Here is a 19,136-nt window from a genome sequence, read left to right as displayed (position 1 = left end):
AGTTCCACGCTTTCACCCCTGAAGCACAGAACTAGTTAAATCGTTCGACTTTCTGTCCCCCACGGAGTTCTTTGGAACTTGGGGATGGAGTTGCGATTCCAAAAGCCTTTTTTGGTTCTGATGTAAGGAAGAGTTACGCAGTGCTGCTCGAGCATTAGTGATGCAGCAGTCATGGTTTGTGTTAGTGTAGCTAATACATTCTAACAAAAAATTCTCTACCCATTAGGGAGTACTTGGATTGGATCCAGATTCTGTTTAGGAAAAATCTTAATTCTGCTTGCTGAACTTAGCATAGATCTGAAGGATTTTTAAGCCTCAAACAAGTTTTAACCAGAGAGAGGTCTAATTATGTGTGGTAAAGTGATTTCCCATATATTGACCTATTGCGAGGGATAGCTTTACGATGATGCTAATACTGGCTGTGTGATAGCTTTGTTAGGAGCTTAGCGTGGACCCAAACACGATACGTTTGGCGGCGAAGGAGACCCAGCCTGGCGCAGCTCTGGGCCCAGCTCTGCATGGATCCAGGCTGCTGAAACGTGCCGTAAGATGGAGTGTTGCGTGTGGGAACTGGCTCCTTTGGCTCGTGTTCGTATTACCATAAAGGCAGGCAGGGTTACAAAATGCTTTGCGTTACCGTCTCTGAATATCCTGCAGTGGCCAGCAGCAAGCCGCTCCTGGAGAAGCACATGCTTTTCACCCAGCACACGTGGCCCTCCGGAAGAAGGAGCGCACCTCTACGAGGATCCCAGATCCTGTCCCAGGAGGCTGATGCCTGAAAGAGGCGAGGGAGAGGCTGGGCCCCTGTGCTGGGAATTGGGCAGGCTGGGGCAGGCTGCTTCTGTCAGATCATGCCCGGCTGCGTTTGGGCTTCTCTTTTGGAGAGGCGTGGTGTACCCCCGTGCTCCTCTGGCAGCGCGTCTGAGAGGAGCCTGATGGCTCTTGCCAGCATTCCTGACGCGGAAAAGCAAACATGGGTAATGTTGCCCTGATGGCCTTCCAGGGTTTGCTCCTGGATGGCGTCAGCTGTGTGTTGGCTTGACAATGAAGACGGGAAGAAGGTGGATGCACTGCAGAGCCTCTGATGACAACATCGGAGTGCACTTCAGGTGAAACGGCTGTCGCCTTCCACCCCCAGCCATGAGAGCAGCAGCGCTGCCTAGAGAGGATCTTCTCTCGAAAAGATCCAGCTGTGATACGGATCACTAACATGCCACTTACTAGTCAGTAACAAGAGGGGAAAAAAAGAAAGAAGAAAAAAACCAAACTGATTACCAGGCACTGAACAGTCACAGGTTTGGATAGCATCATCGTGCCCGGAGAACACTAAACATGTGCCCGAACTGCAGAGACGAAATGAACAGCAGCTTGAAGCTGATACCCTGAACATCCTGAAGTGACAACCGGGAGGGTTTTGCTGGTGTTTGTGTGTCTACAGTTCTACAAGGCGCAGTTACAAAGATGGAATAATTCAGGTTGGAAGGCTCCTCTGGAGGTCTCTAGTGCAACTGCCTGCTTGGAGCAAGGCTACCTTTGAAGGTAAATCAGTTCGTACTACTTCTCAGGTATCTAATGGGGGTTTCAGTTACAATCTGCTGTATTTTCAAAGCTTTTCTATGCACCCTTGTGAATGGAGAACAAAACACAGGGTGCTCAGCTCGGAGCTGCCTCAGCCTGTCCTGCAGCACGGCGCTGGGCTGGGGCGCAGCCTTTGCTGCCCAGGGCACGCTTTGCTTCTGCCTCCTGCACACAGAGGGTGGTTGTGCAAAGTGTGGAACTGCTCCCTCGGGAGAGGGGACTCTGGCGCAGCGCTCTGCTGTCGGGAGGGGGAGTAGGTGACCTGCCAGATACTCGGCTGGGAAGCCAGGCCTGCGCCCAGAAGCCATCCCCACGCTGAAGCGGGAGTTGATGCGGGAGAACAGCTCAAGCTTCGGTTTGTGCACAGTCCACACCAGATATTTAAGGAGGTAAATGGGTTTCTGGCACCACACTAAATCCTGGGGCTGAGTTACTCCATCCACCCGTAACAGGGTGGCAAAACCAAACAGTCCAGCCCTTTCATCAGAATTACCCTGTGCTGTTACAGAATACATCCCATGGACAAGCAGCCCTTTAAATTACCGGGAACAACATACTGATAGTCTGAATGGATGCAGAGGTGAGGTGAGGGGCTCTAGTGCAAGCTTCCTCCAGTGCACAGGTGGAGAAGACATTTGTTACTCCTGTGAGAGCAAGGTGGATGCCTGTCCTGGCCTGCGTCGCCAGCTCCGCAGGGCAGTCAGCGGTCTGTGCCGGTTCCCGCTTTACCTACGAGCCCCAGAGGACGGCCGTGTGGCCCCAGCTCCCTGGCAGAAGTTGCTGCTGCAAAACGGCCAGCTGCAAACTGCCTGCAAACGGGGGGGGGGAGCAAAAACAACTAAGAGCAGAAAACTAAGGTAAATGCCCTGGCCCACAGCCTGCACCCATGCTGGTGCCACCCTGTCTCAGCGCTACCGGCTGTGCTCGGGGGGGTATGTGGAGGAGTACCTGTGCGGCCACGGAGCTGCTCTGGCCTGAGCGTGGTGGGGAGGGAGAACCCCCAGCAAAGGGCAAAGCCCCCCGAGAGCACCCCAGGGCTGCGCCACCTTCACAGGGACCAGGCGGTACTGCAGGCAGTATGGGCTGTCCCCCTTCGGCATGGCGCTGCCTGGGCATGACGGAGGGGTGCTTGGAGCCCCTCTCCTGGGGGATGCCGCTGCTCTCCTGCGCTGACCCCACACAGCTGCTGACTCTGGCCCTGGGTTTAGCACTGGTGTTTGCAGAGCGTCAGGGCCTCCAAGGCTCAAACTGTTTATTTTTTCCTTGTAACTGAAGATGTCCCTCAGCATTAGAGCAGACTTCCCAGGGAAAGCTGTTCTTCAGCAAATAAATAATTTCCAGGGTGGGGATGAGGAAGGAGGAACAGCTGCCGGCTGACTGCGGGGCACGGCCCAGGGCTGATGCCACTGCGAAGGGAGCCCTGGCTGCGTGCCCTGGAAAGCGTTCAGCAGGACCAGATGTTTCTCTCCCCAACTCCCTCACACAGCAGGCACCGGCCAAGTGTGGACAGTGTCTCTGGGAGCTGGCAGGACCTGCTCCTGGGCCTGATCCTGCAGCTTGGGCAGGGGCAGGGGGCCTGGGGGAAGCGGGGAGCTGCAGAGAGGGCAGATGCAAGTTGTGCAAGGTCTGGGTCGGAAAGCCCGGGCTCCACCTCCCCTGGCCAGTGTTTGCTGCGATGGGCACAAACTCCAGCTCTTCTAACACTCCCAGCATTGCTCCTGTAACCTCCCTCCTCTGGGACGGCTCCTTAGCAGCTCTCCTGAGCACTAACATTGGGGGCTGACCCTGGTTTCTGCATGCAGCGGGGTGTGCAGGGAGCAGCACGTGGTGGGACACACAAGGTGCTGGGCAGGACAGGCAGGGAGCTTGGGAGCGACCACCCTGGGCACGTCCAGGTGCCCTCAGCCGTGCTGTGCCACCCACTCCCCTCCGTGTGCTAGGGGAGAGGCAGCCCCGCACGGCTGCGTGTGAGCAGCGTGTCTGGTGCATCTGCTGACAACAAGCCCCGTGTTGTGAGCACCCGGCCCAGCGAGGAAATGCCATGCCCCGCTGGCCACGCGGGCGGCCCAGGTCTGCCCGGGGCAACCGCCTGCTCCCTGCCCTGAATGCCCGTTTTGTTGGCCGGACTGGGGGAGGACTTGTCCCCCGCGCGCCCTGGTCCTGCTGCTCCCATGAATACGGTCAGTGTCTGGACATAGGCGCTGCCCCACGGGGCCCTGCTCCCACTGTCCCGGGGGCTCCCAGACAAAGGTGGCCCTTGGGGGCCGCTGTGTGCCGGGGCTCCTGGCTCCCTGCCAGCGTGGCTGCACATCCGCAGGGTGATGGAGAAAGCCCCTGTGTAGGGGTGAGCAGAGCCCGGCCATGAGAGCGGCTCACGGGCAGCCCTCTCCTTCCCCCTGTGCTGTGCCGTGGGGCGCTGCCGGGGAAGGGGTGTTAGCAGGGTGCACCCCACCACCCCGAGGGGCTGCTGTGCCATGCTGTGCCAAGGGGGCTGGGGTGGTTTGGAGGTGGCGGCAGCAAGCCTGGGAACAGATTTCTGTTTGCACTGATGAGTGAGTCAGCGGTGGCACCGCCAAGGCCCGTGGCTCCCCTCCCTTCCCTCCGGCTGCTGCTGCGTCCTGCCGCCCAGCCCTTTCCCACTGCCACTCAAGGTCGGCAGCCTTGGCACCTGTGGCCTTGCATGGCCCCACAGCCCCGCATCGCCCTGTGGCTCTCCAGAGACCGACCAGGGCCCCCAGTGGCACCAATGTTCTCCCACCAAACACATCCCAGCACGGGCGGCCCACGGGATGGGGGCACAGCACTGGCACTGAGCCTCCTGCTCCCCAGGGAGGACCTGGGGACTGCCAGGCTCTGCCCAGAGGCTGCTGGCATGGCTGGGCACCATGTCCCAGGCTCAGCCCCCTGCTGAGCCCCTGGTCCCAGAGTCTGGCCATGCCCAGGCAGCCGTGCCAGGAGGGATCCAGGTGGAGCAGCAGCCGGATCGCCCCCAGCCACACGAGGCAGGTCCCAGCCGGGCGAAGGCAGGACCGCTGGGCATGAGGCCACACTCCCTGCCAGGCTGTGCTGCCTCCCCAGGCAATGACTCAGTTGCAGCCCCTGGTAAATCTTTTGCCAGTCCTGGGGACGATCAGCTCTATATTCGGTGCAAAGCAGGACGGTGCCCTATATGGCCCAGAGAAGGGAGGCGGTGGGGGCAGGTGTGTGCCCGGTGCTCTGCCCCTTCCACCTTCCTTCTCTCGTGCAGCGGGTCCCTGCTGGGAGCAGCATGTGTGTGCTGGCAGCAGCGGGTCTGTGCTGGGCTGTGCCCTCTGTGCCTGCCACAGCCCGGAGAGGGGGACATGGAGGGATGCAGAGGCCCTCTGGTCCCAGGGGTGGGTTCATGCCTCAGCTTCCCCGCCACGCCATTTCTGGCGGCCCCTGGAAGCCCTGGGGTGCTGGGAAGGTGCGTGCAGAGCCGGCAGCGCCTGCTGCTCGCCTGACCAGCATTGTTTGGGTTGGTCAACACTCGCATCCTGAGCCCCCGCCGTGCTTCCAGCCACAGCTTCATCAGTTACAAGAGAAACAGCTCCCTGCTGCCAGCGCAGCCCTGGCCAAGGGGAAGCGCTTGAGCAGGTTTGATGCTGGGCACCCGCACGCTTTCCAGGGGAGCCTCACCATCTGTGTCCTCCCCAGCTCCCCGCTGGCCCTGGGCGCAATGAGCTGGTGGGTCTCATCAGGAACATGCCCATCCTGGCGAGGCGCTGCCCTGCAAGCTGCGGCTCGGGGATGCGGAGGGCAGGACTGCCCCAGCAGAACGTGTGGGCAGAGCGGTGCCAGCACTGTCCTGCTGTGCTGCCACTGTGACAGGGAGCCAGGGCACGTCCCTGGAGAGCGGGAGGGAGAGGCACAGCAGGAAAAGCCTCCCCTCCCCGCGCTGCTGCACTGTGTGCCCAGGCCTGCCAGCAGCAGGCACCATGTGGAGGGAAGGGTCAGGGAGGGCAATAAAAATAGATCCCTGTGATGCTCGGTGCTGCTGGCTCCGGCTTTGAAGCGTGTTTGTGATGTGGGCACAGCCCCATGACTTTGTCCCACTGGCTGCCAGACACACATTGCCTCGTTCCCCGGGTCAGTGGTCCCTGGGTGGAGATAAGAATGGAGGGAAGGGCCCGATTCCCCTGTTGGATGCTCCATGCGCAGCCGGTCCCGGCCCTGCAGCCCCCGGGCAGGTGGCTCTTGGCTCTCCGTGGCCAGAAAAGGGCTGTGTGGCCATGGGCGAGTGATGGTGCACCTCACGCCCTGGGGAGGCGATGGGCACAGGGCCCTCCCGTGGGAGCAAACTGCAGCCGTGGGTGGTTTGGCTGCACCAGCTGAGGCTCCCGGCACCCAGGGCTGGGGGCACTCAGCACCCGAGGTGGAACAAAGACCGAGGTTTTCAGTGCAAGGGAGGGGCGATCCCTTTCAGTGGGAGCCAACAGGCTGCAGCCAGGGACGGGCTCCGGCTGGGATGTCACCTGGAGCAGGACTGGTGCTGTGCTCCACCCGCTGTGCATCCTGCCCGCCCAAAGGCTGGCCACCCGCCGGGGCTCCCCTGTGGCCCTGAGACAGCTCTGCGCTGTGCCGGCACCATGGCACGGTGCTGGTGGGGCCAGCTCAGTGGCGGGGCAAGCGGGATGGCCAGCCTGGTCAGCGGGGCCAGGAATGAGGCAAAACCACCACAAACAAGCCAACCCCAGCCGGTAACTGAGAAGGAAGCAGCCAGGACAGGGGGGAATTAGAGCTTCACTGCCCAGCTTCACTGAGGGGCCAGCTGTGCCCGCAGGAGGGTGTTTTTAGAGGGAGGGCTGTGGCACCAGCAGCCACCCGCCTGGATGGCCCCAGCCACCCTTCTCTGGGCGCTGCATTGCTGTCACAGGGGCCTCAGGCACTGCAGCCCCTCAGCATCTCTGTCTCAAGCTTCATTTGCTGCTTGCTGCTGAACTGAGATATTTTAATCTTTTAATCACGTTATGAGCCGAAGTGGTGCCGGCCACGCACAGGAGGAATGTCTGGAAGTCAGCAGCGCCCGGCATAGCAGGACCCTGTTCTGCCTCCACCTGTACATCCCCACCATGTCCTGCTCGGGGACCCTTGTCCTCCCCAGCCTGCCTCATCCTGCCTGGGACCGGAACCAGGAGCAGAACCTGGGACCAGAGACCAGCGACCAGGACCAGGCACCAGGGACCACGGACCAGGACCACGGCCAGGAGCAGGACCAGGACAAGGACCAGCTGGCGAAGGGCTGCTGGGGCTGGAGCTCCCTCGCCACATGCACATCTGACACATGTCCCTGCGGGCAGCAGCAGGAGCGAGGGAGGTTTCCTCATGTCCTGGAGCCACAAAGTCCAGCTGCCAGTGCAGCAGCACTGCCGCGGGGATGGGCTGGTCGGGCCGCGGGCAGGGACCGTCAGAGCAGGCGCTCAGAGGCATTTCCATGGACCCGACCTGAGGTGTGATTCCTTGACATATAATAGCAGAGAAAGGGGATCAGGGTGACTTTAGATTCAGAAAAAGGCGTGGAGCGGTGGGGGGTCCGGGAAGCCCGAAGGACCCAGCACAATAACCCCACCAGGAAACAAAAGCCCCTTTGTTTTTGCTTGCCGGTGGGGAGCGGGGGGCTGCTTTCACAGTGCCCGCGCCCCAGCTTTTACAGTGCCGGAGCTTTTACAGCCCGTGCTGCCACTGCATGGCCCTGTGCTGCCAAGAAACCCTCTTGAGGCTGCAGACTGCTGCTGGCTCACTGTCCCGCATTGCCCCGCGTCACTCTGCATTGCCCTGTATCACCCCGCATTGCCCTGCATCGCCCCGTGTCGCTCCGCATCGCCCCGTGTCGTCCCCTCCCCAGCTGCCCCCAGCCTGTGGCAGGACAGGGCTGCAGAGCCCGGCCGAGCCGGCGCACGCAGCTGCAGATTTCGGGGGCGAGGCCGGGCAGCCGTCAGGGGGAGAACGTCATGAAATGTCTGTCATGTGGGCATAATTAAAGCTTCTCGTTATCACGGTGTTAGTGGCAGCGAGGAGCGTGATCTCAGAGGGGTGCCTTTGCGGCACTTTGCAGGAGGCCCCACGGCTGCAATTAGGTGGCACTGCCCTCTGGCCACGCGGGTTTAATTACTCCCTTCCCTGTGTTTTCTTCCCGAGGGGAGCGGAGGGGCGTCCCGCAGCCCAGCCCGGCGCAGCAAGGCAGCGCAGAGCCATGGCAGCCCCCGCCGAAGAACAACAAAGCCCTGGAATTAGAGATGTGCTGGGAGTTTACTTTACCGCAAAAAAATGTCAGAAATCCGTATTGTTTGGACAGGGATTTGCTGGGGATTGCTAGATAAAAGCCTGGCAGGGACCCAGCTGGGGGGGAAAAAGTCAGCCAGCTCCTTTCTCGTGGCGGGTACTTGCGGCCAAGCAAGGGATGCACCGCACCGCTGGCATGGGGGGTTTTCAGGGCCAAGGCATGGGCAGGGGCAGGGACGGCCAGTGCCTTCGTGAGCCAGAGCAGGACCTGGGCCTGGGTGCAGTGTGGGGCCAGGGAAGGGGATGCCAGGCTGCCCTGTGCCCAGCACCGGCTTCGGGTCTTTGCAGGAGGAAACATTTCAGCCGTGCCAGCACCCTGGGACACCGGGCTCAGCTGCCCGGTGATGGCTCCGTGGCACGAGGAGCCCGGCTACAGCCTGACGGGACACCTGGCTGGTGTGCAGGGCTCACCAGTGCCAAGGGGTGGCTGCCCTGGCATGTACGGACAGGAGTGGGAAGGAACTGGGCCGCGGGGGCTGCTTTCACCCCTCGGGGCCCCCCAGCAGCTCCATGCTTACCAAATTTTGCCGCAGAGTCAGGGCAGCTGCTCCCGCCGTGCCCACGCTCAGCTGCTCTCCTCTCTCCCTTTCCCACTCTCCCCAGCTGCGGAGCTCAGCTCCCAGCTGCTGCTGCTTGGGCTGCAGCTCAGTCCTGGAAATGCCAAATCCCTTTTTCCCCCAGGACCCAGCAGGGCCTTTTCCCCCAGGTCTGTGCTCAGGACTCGCCTGCCTCTGTGCTGCCCAGCCTGGGGCCCGCGGGCGCAGCCGTGGCACTGCTGGGGGCTGTGGGGGGGATGTGGGGTGCCCTCCCCGGGCTCGGCATGGGGAGCGCTGCGAGGAGCCGCACCAGCCAGATGTGCAATGAACAGCAGCCGTGTGCGCCGGCAACCCCTGGGCACGCCTGGCCACGGGACGGGGACGGCGAGCGCCCGCCCTCCCCACCCGGCTTCGGGAGAAACGACAGCGCACGCAGCCCGGTTTCACATCTGTTATTTTTTTAATACTGTTCACGTCTAAAATGACCAAAACCAAGAAAAGTGCTCCCGGCCCCTCGCCCTGCCTTAGGCGGAGAGCATGAGGGCCACGGGCTCCCTGGCCATGCACTCCTCCTCCCTGCCCGGTGCTGGGTGCAGGCAGGTGTGCAGGCAGGGCACCCTGGCACTGCGGCCAGGCTGCTCTGCGCCCGCTGCCAGGAGAGGGGACTCCGCACAGCTCCGGTGAATGCATTTAAATAATAAGCTAATGAGCGGCAAAAGCAAAGGCATCTTAATCACGTCTCCTAAAATAGCAATTGGCAGCTGTTCCTCCTGCCCCGGCAGCGAGGGGGCCCTGCCCGCCCTGTGGCAGCTCGGGGGCAGGTGAGGGCACGGCGCCCAGGCAGCCGGCACCAGGCTGTTAAGGCACTCGCACCGCTGGCAGCTGGCGGTTATGGTAAGTGTGCGGTCACGCAGGGTCTGGCGGGGTGTGTGGGGAGCGGTGCTCAGGCTGGGTGCAGCGTGAGCGGGTGCTCAGTGCGGTGGCACGGGGCGGGTGCTGCCGTGTCGCTGGTGGCACAGACCCAGCTGTCTCCCGGTGCTGCAGGGACACGGGGCTGGGCTCTTCTCCTGCGTCCCCGGGAAGGCAACGCCGGCCGAGCTGCCAGCTGTGGGGCAGCCCCATGGCCCCAGAGGCCACGTTGTCGTGGTGGTGTCTACTGGGGGCTGCGCTTACCTGCACCCCCTGCCCTGCAATGCAGCAGGCATGGTGCAGGTGACTGGGGCACAGTGGATGGGGAGGGTTTTGGGGTGGAAGCCGGGCTCTCACCACAGCCCTGGCCCAGGTGCCAGGGCCAGGCTGCATCGGGGCACCCCGGCCAGGCACAGCGGAGGGTGGGCGCAGGGGTGCGGCTGGGACCCGGCCGGGCACTCAGACCACGAAGTGGAGCCCGTATGTCATCTGATGGCCGTTGTCCCAGGCGTAGAGCACCTTCTCCTTGGGGTTGTAGTCGACCTGCGTGGTGAAGGCGTACTGGTTGAGGAAGGGCAGCCGGAGCTCTGCCTCCGTGTCCGTGTGCGTGTCGAAGGCGTAGGAGATCTGCCCTTCCTTCTGGCTGTAGGTGTCCACAGCGTAGAGGATGCCGCAGATGATGAAGCAGTTCCCATAGGCGTTGCGCTTCAGCCCTGTCTTCCAGGTGGTCTCCCTGCGCACCGAGAGGTCCCCGGGGTCGAGTCGGCTCAGGACGATCACCTCCTGCTGCGAGTAGTCATAGTCCATGGAGGGGTAGATGACCCAGAGCCCGCTCTCGTCCACAGCGAAGTCGATGTCTGAGTGGCCCCTCCACTTCCAGGGCGTCGTGTCCTCATACACCACGTCGTGGAGCAGCGCCCAGCCCGCTACGTACCGCTCCTTCAGGTCGTATTTGATGATGTTCTTGGTGAAGGCGCGGTTGTAGTAAAAGGCCCCCCGGTACACCACGTGCCCGGTGCCGATCCAGTTGTAGGGCAGCTTGTAGAGGTTGCTCCAGCGGCCTGTGAGTGGGTGGGAGAGTCGTTGGGACCCCTCGCAGCACTGGGGTCCTATGCATGATGGCCCTAGCATGCCAGCAGCGGCAGGGGACTTGTGTCCCCCTCACTGCCCCATGGGTGCTCCCCAGCGCAGGTCCCCATCAGCTGCCCACCACCCCAGGGCCCGGAACAGCCAGCATTGCACAGTGCTGGGCACCCACCCAGGAGGAGCCGAGGCCCCTGCGCCCACTCAGCCGCCAGCCCTCACCCTGCTTGAAGTTGTCGAGGCTCCTGAACTCCACCAGGCTGTTGCCGTAGTAGTAGTTGGTGATGTAGATGCGGTCATCCTTGGCCGCCGGGTCCTTCATCCAGGCCCCCTCATTGCGCCCGTAGCTGTGGTGCTCCGTGGGGGGCTCCACCGACTCGATGGTGCCTTCGCACTCCACCTCCTTCACTGGGTACCGAGGAGGAGGAGGAGGAAGGCTTACCCCTGCCCCAGGCAGCCTGCCCCTGCCAGGGCTGGGAAGCCCTTTGCCGTGGCAGGGCTATTGCTGGCCCAGCCTGGCCACGGGCGGTGGAACCACCAGGGCGGGTGCCCCCTCCCAGCGCCCCCGCTCACCCACCTCTGTTTGGCGTTTCAGGGCCCCCGGTGCTGTCAGCCCCCTGCCCGAGAATGGTGGCGGGGGGGCTGTGGGCGGTGGTGCGGGGGGCCAGGGCAGTGCTGGGCGCAGCCGTGGTGCTGGGCACGGTGGTTTCTGCCCGCATGATGGCTTGGGCTGGGGTCCCCTCAGCTGGGAGGGGCGGGGGGCCCCTCTCCTCCTGCCGCTCCGGCGCAGCCGCCCCCCTCGCAGGGTTCTCTGCAGGGGGACGAGCTGGGGGGTCGGTGGGTTGGTGGGGGCAGCCCCTGGCCCTCCACCCCGCCGAGCAGCACCACGGCAGGAGGGTGCCCCCAGCCCCCCACACCCCTGCCCCATCCCGGGGACTCACCACGGCTGCTGGCTGGCCCCTCCGCCACCCCCGCCTGCCCGGCCTTGTAGTAAGTGATGCCTCGGACCACGGTTTGCTGGTGCGCTGGTGGCTTGGGCTTGGGCGTAGGCTGTGACACACCCTTGGCCTTCGCATTATCCTTTTTGGGCTTCTCGGGCTTCAGCTGCTTCTCCTTGGGCGCTCGGGGGGCTGCCCTGTCCCCCAGCACTTTGCGGGTGCTGGGGTACCGTCCCGCCTCCTTTTCTCGGCCGCCTGCCGTGTCCTGGGAGGCACAGCCTGGTCAGACCCCCTCCCCTCCCGCCACCGTGCCAGACAGCGGGTACAGGCACCAACCCTCGGCTGCCGGTGTGGCGCACCCCGATGCGCTCCTGGGAGCTGCCAGCACCTGCCACAGGCCCGGGGGAGCTCGGCTCTGCCCCGCAGCAGGAGAAGCCCAGCGGCACCGGCCGTGCCTACGAGGGGCTGGGGCCCTGGGGGTTACCTGTGCCTTGCTCTCGGGGACGGCGGCAGCGTCCTTCTGCAGCAGCTGGTAGCCCAGGTTGGAGATCTCCTTCTTGATGCTGATCATGATGTCGGAATAGTTCTCATAGCGTCTCATCTGGTCGGTGAGGTGCAGGACGCTCTCCTTCATGAAGTCATTCTCCCTGCTCAGGTTGGTCTTGATGGTCTGGAGGAGAGGAGAGGTGTGGAGCCCCGCTCAGGGAGCCCACGGTACCCCCAGACGGTCCCGAGCAGCCAGACGGGGCACGCTGCGGGGATGGTGCCTGCCAGAGCTCACTCACCTCCTCCAGCGTGTTCATCTGGGCCACCACCTTGCTGATGTAGGAGTGCACCTTCATCAGGTCCATGCTGTAGAGCGTTCCCTCCAGCAGGTCCACCATGGACTGCAGCTGCAGAGGGAGAGCAGGGCTGGGGCAGAGGGCTGGGGCACGGGGCAGGGCTGCACAGCTGCTGCGGATGCCCCCACATGTCCCTGTCCCCGCTCATGGCCGGAGCACAGGAACTGCACTGCTCCATTGCCCTGTGGGCCTGCTGGGGCAGGGACGGGGAGCGTGGGCTCCTGCACACAGGGAGGGCGTCTCTGGCCCCCAGCCCGCAGTCCCGCCATGCCTGCATATACCTTGAAGATCTCGGGTGCCTGCTTCTTCAGCTTCTCCATCTTCCACTCGTTCTCGCAGGGGTTGAGCGAGGAGGGGGGGGCGGTGCAGGAGCACTTGCAGTCAGCCCCCGAGCTCACCGTCTCCACCGTGTAGAAGTCCTCCACCCGCACGCTGCCGTCCCTGACACGGCTGCAGGCGTCCTTGCTGAGCGGCCGCAGGATGCACTTGCAGCGGCAGTCGGAGCCCTCCGAGGTCATCCGGACCTGGTCCGCCTCGCCCAGCGCCTGCGGGGACACACAGCGGTGGGGTGGCCGGTGAGCCTGGTGTCCCACCCGGGCGTCCCACAGGGCCCTGCTGACTCCAGCAAGCCATCACGGCTGACTCCCTCTCTGCTGCATGCCCAGAGGTCTCCCACAGCCCCTGGGGCTCCTGGCCGTGCCCTGAAGAGCGTGGGGCATCGTCTGGCCCAGAGCACCCTGTCCCACTGCCCTGCACCTGGGTGACAGTGACGAAACCCAGGCAGCCGCTCGCCCCCACGGCCACCAGAGCATTTTGTGCCCCAGGTATTTTTCTGTAGCTGTTTCTCAACCTCCAGCAAGACCCAAGTGAGCAGGGATGGTGGCGAGGAGACCCAGAAGTGCCTCTGTCCCCCCCCACCCACAGCCCCGAGCCCACACAGGGTCCGTTGTTCATGGTGACACACAGCCACCTCGGGGCGAGCTCGGCCCCTCCAGACTCCGGCAATGGCCCGAGGCGCACACTCAAGGACTCCCTTGTTTCCACACATGGCCCTGACTCACGCTACGGAGCCCAGGGTGCTTTTCGGCTGGTTTCTGCAGATAAGGAACCGTTCTCCCCCCCGCCGTGTGCTCGGGAACAAGGCTGTGGCTCAGCCTGCCCAGCGGGATGGGGAGCTGCGTCCCTCTCACCCCCTGCCACTGGCTGTACACCCGTGGGGGATGTCTGGGCTGGCAGGGAGCACGGCCAGGCTGCGCTGAGTGCCCCATGTGTGGGGATGCGCCTGCTCCGAGCACCCGGGAGGGGGGAAGAAAGGGGAGAGGCAGCGCGGTGACCCCAGAGGGAGAGGGCTCTGTCCGCGGGGACTCTGACTCACCCTGGGAAACAGAATGGTGGCAGAGCTGGGAAATGAGTTTAGCTCTGGCTCTCCCATCCTCCCACGGAGCACAGCGCAGCGTGGGAAAGGGCAGAGGACCACAGGGCCGATGTCCTGCCTGTGGGCAGCACCCACTGCCGTGCAGGCGCCATCCTTCCCGCGCCCAACCAGGCTGACGCGCTGGCGGCACCCGGGCAGTGGCTTTCCCTGGGCACTGCCCACCCAGCAGGGACCCCCGGCTCCCCACAGCCTCACAGCCGGGGACAGGGGCTTTCCTTCCTAAAGGCGCAGCAAAACCTCCTGCATTTTGCATTTCAAAAAGGCCTCTCTCTTTCAAAGTGAAACGAAGGTCCCGCTGGCTGGGAGGAAAACACCAGGCGGCCCAGAGGGCTGTAAATCGAACAGGATCTAATCAAGCTCTCGGCAGGGAGCAGTGGGGCAGGGAGCGGGACCCCCTCCCCAAACACCACCCCTCTAGGCTCTCGCACCTCCCTGGGCCCCCTGACCTCCCCATGGCAATGCCGGTGCTTGTGCAAACAGGCAGGATGATTCACAGCCCAGCGGCGAGCTGCTGGCCCCTCCGCACACACCCGGGCAACTCCTCGGCTCCCAAGCTGGGCTGCTGTCCTCGCCACGAGCTCTGTCCCTCCATGTGCACGGCGCTGTATGAGGTCCCGGTGTGCACATGCATCCTCATGGGAGCCCTGCACGAGGTGCTGGTGTGCCCCATGGGAACCCCACTTGAGCTCCCAGCCGGGGCCCCCCATTCCCACCAACACCCCAAGCACCAATGACCAGTGAAGCTACCACCGCCACAGCACAGCCCGACACCCAGGGACACACTGCGATCCCGCCCGCCATCGGCACCTTCCACAGGGAAGGGCTGCAGCTGCCTGTGCTAGAAGCTCATTCCCGTGGGAGCAGGCGGCCACGGGCTGCGCGTTCCCTCCCACCGCCCTTGGCAGTGTTGCGGCAGGAGGCACGGCCGGCGTGGAGGCTCCGCGTGTCCCGCTGAGGTGGGGTGCGAGCTGGCTGGAGCCGTGCGCAGCAAATGCGCCCGGAGCAGCCCTATCAGCGGCTGTTTACACTGCGCAGCGCACGGGGGCCCGGCAAACAGAGGCTCCCCTGCGGCACGAAGGGGTAACCTCTTCCCCAGAGACCCCCCGGTTCAAGCCATTTCCCTCCTGCGTCCCAGCAAACAGCCCCCGGCCGGGGCAGGGCGCAGCCTCGCGGGCAGCCAGCCGGGCAGGCAGCCGGCCGGGCGGGCAGCCAGCGGCCCAGGGGCCCGGCAGCCGCTTTTGTCTCGCGGCCGCTCAGCAACAGAAAAATCCGCTCACCTCGGGTCGAGGTGTGAGCAGGCGCTGGGGGCCGGGGGGAGACCAGCTGCCCCTTCCCGGGCGCTGCGTGAGCCTCGCTGCGCAACAGCCGGGGCAGCCGCCTGCCTTCATGCGGGGTAGTAACATTAAACCTCGTTCTGCCTTTTAAACGGCTTCCTTAAACAGGAACCGTATGTTCTATTTATACAGAAAAGGCTATAAACAAGGAAGTCTTAAAAAAAAGGCTCCCGCGCAGTCAATTCTGTGAGGGTCACCCTGCCCCGGTGCCTTGGCCACAGGGTGACGCCTGCCCGGGCGTCCTCTGCCAGCCTGCACCTGTCTGTGCCCTGACCCTTCAGGGGACAGCCCGTGCCCCCCAGCGCACGTGGGACCTGCTCGCTGCCGGCATGTGGGTGGGTCGGGACGCAGGGGCACGAGGCAGCCCCGGCCGAAGGCTGGCATGCTGCACCGGCTGCTCAGGGACAAAATCTAACAGCTCCCCAAGAAACCTTTGAGGGGGCTGCTGCAGCCCCGCGGGGTCTCCGGGTGGTTCTTTCCTTGAATCCCTCCGCTCACCCTGGCCCAGGGTGCCGGCAGGCAGGTGCTGCCCCTCCTCTGGAGCCAGGTCCCAGCTCCACAGCGGGTCTGCGCACCCACGGCTGGTGTGGGAGGGCATCCCTGCACTTTGCTGAGGGTTTCCTCACTCCCAGTTTTACGAGCTGGGTAATTTTCCCAGCATTGCCTAGTTTCTGGGACCTCTTGCAAGAGCGTCCATGTGAGCATGGAGTTTGTCCCATTATGTGGAGAAAGCAGGACCTTTGACGATGAACCTTGGCCAGCTTTTTAAGCTGTCCTTTGATTGCTGCCAGAGGACTTGCCTCAGAGGAAAACACGCTGTGTTGATAAGCACGCTGCCGCGCTGCGCGCCTCTCGCACAGCTGCTGGAAAGCATGTCCCTGTCACGGGAGGGAAACCATGTCACCCTCCTCTTCCTCCTCCTCCCCGGCTTGGCACAAAGCTTTAAACACGTTCTGCACCACGGGAGCCGAGGCAGAGCAGGGCTGGCAGAGCCAGGCTGTGGCTGACGGCGGCCAGGCCTCAGGCACTGGCACTGCTCGGGCATCCCGTGTCAGTCACGGGGCACGGGGACACGACCATGGGAAGCGCTTGTGTGGCACACGAATGCCCACCGATGGGATCTCATCCAAACGGCAAGAACTGAAAAAACACCTTCAAGCACAGCAGGCAGCACCTGCGTGGAAGGAGGGAGGGAGGTGACAGCACTGTACGGGTCCATGGGCTGCGGATCCCAGAGTCCTTCAGACAGCATCACCCCTGAAACCCTGCCGGGACCCCCAGCGCAGGGCTCCCCCAGCCACCACTCCCAAGCCAACTGTTGCCAACAACAGCTGTGTTTTCATCTTGTTCCACCAAACGACTCGGAAAATCTTGGCTTTTTAACGCTTTGGTGATCCTGCCATCAGCGCCCTTCCTCCCCGGGGGCTGCTCCCACCACCTTCCCTCTGGGCTGGGTCCCGATGTCCCGGCTCCGGCCCCGCCTGGGCTGGCCCGGCTGGGGACGCTGACCCCGCGGGACAGCAGCAGCGGGGAGGGCCGGAACCGAGGGCTCTTGGATCCACGCGAGAGGCTGGCTCCCACGCGCTGCCGTGTCCCGCTCCCGCGCTCCCCGCGCTCCTCTCATCTCCGCGGGGCAAGTCTTGCCCGGGCTGTTCTTTCTGGCACGGAGACGCTAATTGCAGAGCTCATCACGGCGGCGCCGGGGTTTGGGCACCGTCCAACCCACCAAGCACGCTCGCAGCCCGAAACGTTCCCTCCGCCGAACCCCCCGCAGCGAAGGGAGCACCAGCACCAAAACCGCACCAGCCTTTCCCTGGGAACATCCCACGCTCCGGGCCCGGGGGGAGGCCCCGGCTCGGCGCAGGGGGGCTGTGCCGGCTCCCCCCGCCCCGCTCCCCCGGGGGGGCCCCGCCAGCGCCTGAGCCGGGCTGCTGGCTGAGCGGAGCTCGCCGGGGCACCGCTGCCCCAAAATCTGCACCGCTGCCCCAAAACCGCCTCTGCCCGTCAGAGCGGGGAGCCCCGGCCCAGGGACACGGTCCTCGGCCCCCGGCGCAGGTTGCGGTGCCGGTGCCAGCCCGGGGCCGGGCTCACGCCGCCCGCTCTGCCCGCGGGGGTACCGGGGTGCTCGGGCACCCCCGCCCGCTCCTCTCGCGCCCCCGCCCGTTCCGCCTTGGGACCCCCCGGAGCCCGCCCGGGCACAGCAGGGACCGCTGCCGCCGCCGGGGCCTCCGGACCGGCCCCGCCCGCCCCGACGGCACCGGCCCCGCAGGGAGGGGGGGCTGCCCCCGCCCGCTCCCGGGCACCCGCGGGGGCACGGCGGGTAGGCGCGCTCCCGGCCCCGATCCCAGCCCCGGTCCCGGTCCCGGTCCCGGTCCGGCCGGTGCTTACCGTGGCGGCGCCGCGCGCCGCGGCCAGCGCCGGGAGCAGCAGCGCCGGGAGCAGCAGCGCCCGCATGGCGAGAGCGGCGCCGAGCGCCCGCACCGAGCGCCCGCTCCGCCCGGCCCGGCCCGGCGGCGGGGAGGAGCCGCCCACCCGCCCGTCCCGTCCCGCCCCGCCCCGCCCCGCCCCGTCCTGTCCCGTCCCATCCCATCTCGGCGGCGGCACCGGCCCCAGGAGCGGCGCCGCGGCGGCGGGGGCGGCGCGGTTCCGCCCGGGCGGAGCTGGCGGGTGCCCGCGCCGGGGCCGTCCGGGCTTTCCCTGTACCGGGGCTGGCTGCTGGCCCGGACGGGGCCGCCCGGTACCCCGGGCTGGGGCTGCCCGCTCCCTCCCCGGGCTGCCCGATGCCCCTTTCCCGGGCTGGCCGATCCCCTCCTCTGTCGAAGCGGGTGCCCCGGGCGGGCCCGTCCGGACCCTCCCCGGGGCTGCCCGGTTTCCCCTCTCCCGGGCTGCCCGGTGCCCGTGCCGCGCTGGGGCCGCCCCGCACGCGGGCAGCGCTCGCGGCTCGGGCGGCGGGTGCCCCCTAGCGCTTCGCCGGTCCCGGTGCACCGGCTCGGGCGAGCCAGAGGGGAGGGCCGCGGCGCGGAGCCCACCGGGGCGGTGCCCGCGGGGCGCAGGGACCGGCAAGGACCGGCCCCACGGCACAGCCCGGCCGCGCCGGGGGCGGGGCCGCGCGGGGGGGGGCGGGGCCGCGCCGGGACCGGGGGCGGGGCCGGCCGGGACCGGGGGCGGGGCCGTGCGGGGGCGTGGCGGCCCCCGCGGGTACATCCGGGCGGCGCGGGAGGACTACGCTTCCCGTCGTGCCCCGCGGGAGGGCGGGGCGGCCCGGCCCGGCCCGGCCCGACCCGAGCGCGGCGCCCGCAGCGGCGGCTCTGGCTGTCAGCAGCGCCCGGAGCGGCCATGGGGCAGCGCGGCCGCCGGGGCCCCTGAGACCCGCCGCGTCCCGGCGCGGCCCCGGCGCCGCCATGGAGCTGGAGCCGCCCGCAGAGCTCCCGGAGCCCCGCGCCGCCGCCAAGGGGCCGCCCCGCAACGGTGAGTGGAGCGCGGGGTCCGGCCCGGCCGCGGGCGCCCCTCAGGGCCGGGGGGGCGGGGGCCGTGTGGCGCGGGCCCTGCCGGGCCGGTAACGCGCCGGGGCGCGGTGCCGGCGGTACCGGGGGGCTCCGCCTGCCGCCTCTCGGCCGCCCCACCGGGCGCGGCGCGGGGCCGGGGGCTGCCGGCGGCCGCAACTTTCCGCGGTCGTGGGGCACAACAAAGGGCCGCGCCGGCCGGCGCGTGCTGCCCGCCCTGCCCGCCGCGGCTCCCCCGCTGTCAGCGTCCCCGCCGCTCGGGCTGCGGTTCGGCGGGACGTGCCCCTCGGCCGCCGCCTCCGCGGAGAGCGGCGGGGCTCGGCGGTGCGGGGCGGGCGTGGGACACGCGGGGGTCCTCCTCCGCTCGTGACGAGCGCCCCTCTGAAATCGAGGCGTTTCCTGCTCCTTCACCTCCTTTCCAAAAAAAAAAGTATGGTTTTTTTTCCCCCACCTAAATCTGCGCCGCGGCTCCTGACGCCGCCGAAAGCCGGGGTCCGCTCGCGTAAGGGCGCGGTGCGGTTCGCCGCGGGGGCTCTCGCCGTTCCGCTGCCGCGCGGCGCTCCGTGCGCGGCTCTCGGCGCGGCTCTGCCCGGTGTCACGCTTCCGTCGGCGTCGGCTCGCTGCTGGCACCGGGGTGCCTCGCTGGCACGGAAGGCTGGCGGGGTCGGAGCGCGGGCG

The 19,136-nt window shown here is 65.9% G+C and overlaps 1 protein-coding gene across 2 annotated transcripts; it reads right to left on the bottom strand.

The window, feature by feature from the left end:
• Positions 1 to 8,855: 8,855 nt before the first annotated feature.
• OLFML2A (olfactomedin like 2A) lies at positions 8,856 to 17,409 on the bottom strand. 2 transcript variants are annotated; one of them, XM_076355478.1, is made up of 8 exons: positions 17,344 to 17,409; positions 12,468 to 12,731; positions 12,130 to 12,237; positions 11,829 to 12,014; positions 11,348 to 11,609; positions 10,984 to 11,232; positions 10,629 to 10,814; positions 8,856 to 10,384 (listed from the first exon to the last, which is right to left on the bottom strand). In XM_076355478.1, the coding sequence occupies exons 1-8, from the start codon at positions 17,407 to 17,409 to the stop codon at positions 9,783 to 9,785; spliced, it is 1,923 nt and encodes a 640-aa protein (XP_076211593.1). In that variant the 3' UTR covers positions 8,856 to 9,782. The 2 variants fall into 2 exon arrangements, with proteins under 2 accessions (XP_076211593.1, XP_076211594.1); XM_076355479.1 differs by having other exon boundaries at positions 10,984 to 11,217.
• Between the last annotated feature and the right edge of the window lie 1,727 nt (positions 17,410 to 19,136).

Source organism: Aptenodytes patagonicus, chromosome 18 (assembly GCF_965638725.1).
Source record: "Aptenodytes patagonicus chromosome 18, bAptPat1.pri.cur, whole genome shotgun sequence".
Classification (NCBI taxonomy): Eukaryota; Metazoa; Chordata; class Aves; order Sphenisciformes; family Spheniscidae; genus Aptenodytes; species Aptenodytes patagonicus.
Note: the sequence above shows the minus strand (reverse complement) of the source record. Positions and strands in the feature narration are given on the sequence as shown.